Genomic DNA, 6,247 nt, shown 5'->3' with positions numbered 1-6,247 from the left:
TCTCAAGGACTCTCCCCACCACCTCTTACCTCTAGCCACAAGACTTGTCAATTTTCCTCAGTTCAGAACAATCTCTTGACCTTTGAACCATTTCATAGATCAGAAGATGATGTATTCCAAAGTTAGGGAAGCACCAAATTCAAGACCTACATTTTAACAGTTGTGCCAAGTTCCACAAGCTTCAACTTCCTAGTCTGAAAAAACTGAAAATGATATCGACTTCCCTAGATTGTTACAAGTAATCAGTGAGTGACTATAAGTCAAGTTTTAACATGAGTGCCTGACATGAAGTAGGTACTTTAAAAAGCCATTTCGTTAATCCTATTTCACAGTGAAAATATTATGTCAACACATGATGTTCTTCAAATAAGGAAAAGGCTCAACTTTCCTTTTAGATGATTTCTCCCTTCCAATCCGTTATCCAGCCATTTCCAGATAAATATTCCTGAAACTCTCCAATTTAAAAACTCATGGTGGTTGACTATCTCCTCCCAGGATGGCATCCATGCTTCTTAACTTGTAATCAGAGCCAAAATATTTTTGTTTCTATCTTTTTACCATTGCACAATGTATGCAATCACACAACCACACAGGGCTGCAAACTGTTTAAATGCGCTAAATATTTGTATGACAGCAGTCTATCCTTAAACTCTCAAATGACTTCATCACATTCTCCACCTGATTCACCTCCATCCAATGGATCCTACAGCCAGATAGACTGAATTACCTATTCCACTGAGTTCCCGTAGTAGTTTTTTTGTACCACTAATATGTTTACTTAACAAATTATTTTAGTTAGCTATGTAAATATCTATCTTCTCTGTAAGATTGTTACCTCATTGAAAAGACAGGCAATATCTTATTCATTTTTTCATCCTGTGTCTTTCCTGGCACACCGACTATGGAAAAGATTCAGGTAGATGCCATAAGCTTTGAGTTCAGTCTGAAATTTTGACAATCTCTGTAAACAGGAAGTGAGGTCCCAGGCTAAGTGCTCCAAGTATGGCTACCTTAAACCACACCGGTGTTAGCCACACAGTCTTCCACCTGCTGGGCATCCCCAGACTTGAGGACCAGCACATGTGGATTTCCATCCCCTTCTTCATTTCCTATGTCATCACCCTGCTTGGGAACAGCCTGCTCATCTTCATCATCCTCACAAAGCGCAGCCTCCATGAACCCATGTACCTCTTCCTCTGCATGCTGGCTGGAGCAGACATTGTCCTCTCTGCTTGCACAGTACCTCAGGCCTTGGCCATCTTCTGGTTCCATGCTGGAGAGATCTCCCTGAATTGCTGCATCATTCAACTCTTCTTCATCCATTCCACCTTCATCTCTGAGTCAGGCATCTTGCTGGTGATGGCATTTGACCGCTACATTGCCATATGCTACCCACTAAGATACACCACTATACTTACACATGCACTGATTCGGAAAATTGGAGTGTCAATATTTCTCAAAAGTTATGGTACAATTTTCCTCGTAATATTTCTTCTGAAAAGACTGACCTTTTGCAGAAGTAACATTCTTCCACACACTGGTTGTGAGCACATTGGCTTGGCAAAATTTTCCTGTGACGACATACGAGTAAACATCTGGTATGGGTTTTTTGTCCTAATGTCAACGTTGGTCTTAGATCTTATGCTAATTTTTGTCTCATATATGCTTATTCTCTGTGCTGTCTTCCGCATGCCTTCTCGAGATGCTCGCCACAAAGCTCTCAACACATGTGGCTCCCATGTCTGCGTCATCATCCTCTTTTATGGGCCTGGGATCTTCACAACCCTTACTCAGCGGTTTGGACGCCACATTCCACCTCATGTCCACATCTTGTTGGCTAACGTCTGCATTGTGTCTCCACCTATGCTGAATCCCATCATTTATGGAATCAAGACCAAACAGATCCGGGACCAGGTGACTCATATCCTGTTTCCAAAAGAGATATGACTTTGGGAATGGAAACCAAACTATTGTTTTCTCAACATTTCTAGTCGTAGATGAGGCAGGCTCTAGTAGCCCTAGTAGGTGAAAGACTTCTGAGATTAGATAAATATCTCAATGAGTGTATGTTTCTAGAGAAAGTCCACAGAGAAGCTTGGGGTCATGATTTTTAAAGTCTTTGATCAATAATAAGAGATTGATTCCTTTATGGCCTGGTGAGCTTTCTCATTCAGTCTGAAAAATAAACCAATCTTAGTTTCTAACCCTAGATTTGTATTTGGAAAGAAATGAACTATGTATAATTGCTGGACTCTTCTTTCCTGGTTTGTTTCATTCCTTGACGTGGTAAAGTAGTTCCCTTTCCTTTCATCTACTTTGGGACATTGGTCTACATATTCTTCTTCTCTCTGTCCTTTCCATCACAAGTTTTTTTCTTCACAGGCTCACTTCTATCTGTATACATTCTGATATTTGTTCTATCTAAAGAAAGGAAGGGAGAAAGGGAAGGAGGGAAAAACCTCTGGCACCCACATTCCACTATAGCCTTTCCTCTGCCTCTCTCTCTCTTTCTTCTCCTTCTTGTTCTTTCTCTTTTTCTTCCTCTTCCTTGTCCTGCTCCTCTTCCTCATCTTCTCTTTTTCCTTATTACTTCTCTCTCCATCACTTTAAAACACCTTGAAAGCATTTTCTATACACACAGTTCAACACGTTTCTCCCTATTTTTCTTGATCTCACTCCAGTCAGCATTTTTCCTATGCCACTGCACTTCACATCACAGTGACCTCCACACTGCTGAATCCAATGGTTAACACGCAGTCTACATCTTACAAGACACATCAAGCAACATTTGATACAGTCAAGCATTCTCTCATTCTTGAGATTCTTCACTCATCCCACCTTAGACAGCATATTAGAAATCAAATCTGTAAAAAGTTGCCCACTTTGTTCAACATAAAGATATTCACTGCTACTATTTTATGGAAGACTGCTATATATTTTCTACTGTGTATGTGTGTGCACGTAAATAAATTTTTTAAATTGAACCATATTCTTCTTACTCTTCTAGAATGCACCTTTCTCACTTATCAAAGTAATATGGACATATTCCCATGCTAAAAATATATACCTTTTCAGGCATTTTTAACACCTCTCCACTATGTTCATACAAAGATGTGCCATATATAATTTAACCAGCATGCTCTTTTTAAAAAAGCATTTCTCACATGTCCTTGTAATTATTTATTTACTGTTCATTTTCCAATTGAGAGGAGCCTCAGCAATCTACATTTTACTTCCCTGGTGCTCATTATATCATCTGACAGAGTAGGCTCTTACTAAATCAAGATGTTTAAAATACCTTGCTTTGTAAATTGTAAAACTATGAAATTATCACTTTAAAATAATTGGAGATAATGAAATACATAAAGAAGTTACATTTAGGGGGTTGGTGTCAAGATAATGGCATAGGCAGACTCTAAACTCACCTCTTCCCATGAACACAACCAAGTTACAACTATTCTTGGAACAGTTACCCCCGAGAGAGAACTGAAATCTGGATAAAAGGAACCCCTGCAACAAGGGACATTCCTGACTGAGGCGAAAGAGGCATAAATTCCTTTCTGGAGAGAAAAAAGCCACCTTCAGTGCCACCGCAGTTCACAGCTGGCCAGGAGCAATCCTAAGGTACACAGCCTTCCCTGCAGGAGTGAGTGACCTGAGCAGGGGAATGTTACCATTATATGCATCCTTCACACTCAGCACAACTGAGACAAGTATCATACTATCTGACTTTGCTGGCTATTAACTACAACAGGGAATACCCCTAGAAAACCTATCAGGCATAAGTGGAAAAAGCCAGCTTTTAAAGGACCCATACACAAATTCACCCATTTTGGAAAGCAATGTAAAATCACCAGAAAAAAAAAGTGCACAGTCCTTTGTTGAAAAGAGATTCACCTGATAGGCTCTGGGTGCATCTTGGTGAGAGGTGAGAACTCTCCAGGGACTGAGAGATTACTGGCAGCCACTAGGTCACACTTATGACCTAGTAAAGGTGTGCTGACACAGAAGCTGGCAGATGTCATTGGAGTTCTTTCCCTGGCCTGTTAGCCCAGAGTCTGGCCCACCCACTAGAGCACCAATTTAATCCAGTTCAGCTGGGGCAATCAGCCCACCATAGAGACTGGCCACACCATGGCTAGCCCTTAGGCAACTTTTAGCCTGCATAGACTGGGTGCCTGGATCCTCTGCAGGCAGGCAAGTGGGTCCACCTCTGTGGGGCAGGGCATGCTTGAGGAGAAGGTGTAGTGTGTGGGGCATTGGTGGAGTCTGTGGGGGACTCTGCAATGGGGTGACTGGGTATGCTCCAGGGAGTCAGAATGTGTGCATGAGTCAGGACTGTGTTGATGGTGTGTGTGGACCTGTGGGCCATGGGGCTTATCAGTGGCAGAAGACCTGTGCTTCACAAACAGTGACACAGGGGATCAGCCCTGCCTTCCAAAGCCTGAAACAATTGGGTGCTCCCATGCCTGGGGCCAGCCCCACTCAGTTGCAATCCTGAGAGAGCTGACAACAGCCTTACAGGCCAAGGCCTATAGCAATTGTAATCCTCTGAGCCTAGCAACCATCCATGCTGGGGGTCTACTTACTTAACAGAAAAACTGCACCAGGAATGTGCTATTAGACCTTGCAGCCAACTGTACTAGGGCTCCCCAAACCCAATACAATGACTGAAGGGTCCATAGCAGCCACAGGCAGCTGAGCATTACAACCAGTCAGCTAGGGGGTCAGCCTAGACTCCCTGGGCACCTGCAGCAAGAGCAACTCTGCCACAACAGAAGGACACATGTACAACACACAGGGGTCATTCCTGGAACATTTGGAACTGGTGACAAGAGAGAAGCATACTCCTGGGCCTCAAAAGTTGTCTCTTACATAAGGCCACTTCTCCAAGCTCAAGAGACAAGTGCTGACCCACATAATACATAGATATAAGCACAGAGAAAGAGGTAAAATGAGCAGGCAAAGGAATGTGTTCCAAACAAGGGAGCAGGACAAGACCCCAGAAAAAGAACTAAATGAAACACAAATAAACAATCTACCTAACAAAGAGTTCAAACAAAAAAGTCATAAGGACACTCACTGATCTTGGAAGAAGAATGGATGAACACAGTGAGAATGTCAAAAAAGAACTGGAAGATATAAAAAAATAACAAATCAGAAATGAAGAATATAATACTGGAAGTGAACAATTCAACAGCAGAGTAGATGATATGGAAGAACAGAGCAATGAGCCATATGAAAGGCTAGAGGAAATTACCCAAGCTGAACAGATAAAAGAAAAAAAGAATTTAAAAGAATGAGAACAGTCTAAGGGAACTCTGGGACAACATCAAGCACACTAACATTCGTATTATATGTGTCCTAGAAGGAGAAGAGAAAGACAAAGGGCAGAGAATCTATTTGAAGAAATAATAGCTGAAAAATTCCCTAGCATAAAGAAAGAAACAGACATCCAAGTACAAGAAGCACAGAGAGCACCAAACAAGATAAACCCAAAGAGGTCCACACTAAGACACATTATTATTAAAATGTCCAAAATTAAAGATAAAGAGAGAATCCTAAAAGCTGCAAGAGAAAGGTAACAAGTGGCATACAAAGGAAACCCGACAAGGCTATCAGCTGACTTCTCAGCAAAAACTTTACAGGCTAGAAGTGGGTAGCACAATATGTTTAAAGTGCTGAAAGGAAAACACCGACAGCCAGGAATACTCTGCCTGGAAAGGTTATCATTCAGGATGGGAGGCAAGATAAGGAGTTTCCCAGACAAGCAAAAATTAAAAGAGTTTATCACCAACAAACAAGTTCTAAAAGAAATGCTAAAGGGGCTTATTTAAGTGGAAAAGAGAAGATCACAAATAGGAAAAACAGACCTGTAGATCAGTGGAACAGAATATAGAGAGCCCAGGAATAAACCCAATAAAATATGTGGTCAAGGAATTTATGAAAAAGGAGCCAAGAATACAGAAAGGAGAAAGGATAGTCTCTTCAACAAACGGTGTTGGGAAAACTGGACAACCACATTCAAAAGAATGAAACTGGACCACTATCTTATACCGTACACAAAAATCAACTCAAAATGCATTAAAAAGTTGAATGTAAGACCTGAAATCATAAAACTCCTAAAAGAAAACATAGGGGGTATATTCCTTGATATCTGTCTTCACAAAGATTTTGTGGATTTGATACCAAAAGCAAAAATAAACAAACAAGATTTCATCAAACGAAAAAGCTTCTGCACAGAAAA

At 41.1% G+C, this 6,247-nt stretch overlaps 1 protein-coding gene across 1 annotated transcript; it reads left to right on the top strand.

Annotated features, from left to right (window-relative positions):
• The first annotated feature begins 1,002 nt into the window (after nucleotides 1–1,002).
• LOC106831620 (olfactory receptor 52B4-like) lies at nucleotides 1,003–1,947 on the top strand. Its single transcript, XM_014841921.3, has one exon. The coding sequence runs from the start codon at nucleotides 1,003–1,005 to the stop codon at nucleotides 1,945–1,947; it is 945 nt and encodes a 314-aa protein (XP_014697407.3).
• The last annotated feature ends 4,300 nt before the right edge of the window (nucleotides 1,948–6,247 follow it).

Source organism: Equus asinus, chromosome 20 (assembly GCF_041296235.1).
Source record: "Equus asinus isolate D_3611 breed Donkey chromosome 20, EquAss-T2T_v2, whole genome shotgun sequence".
In the NCBI taxonomy this organism is placed as follows: Eukaryota; Metazoa; Chordata; class Mammalia; order Perissodactyla; family Equidae; genus Equus; species Equus asinus.
Note: the sequence above shows the minus strand (reverse complement) of the source record. Positions and strands in the feature narration are given on the sequence as shown.

Coding starts and splice junctions, on each gene's coding strand:
- LOC106831620 (XM_014841921.3), top strand. CDS start 1,003: ATGGCTACCTTAAACCACACCGGTGTTAGCCACACAGTCTTCCACCTG.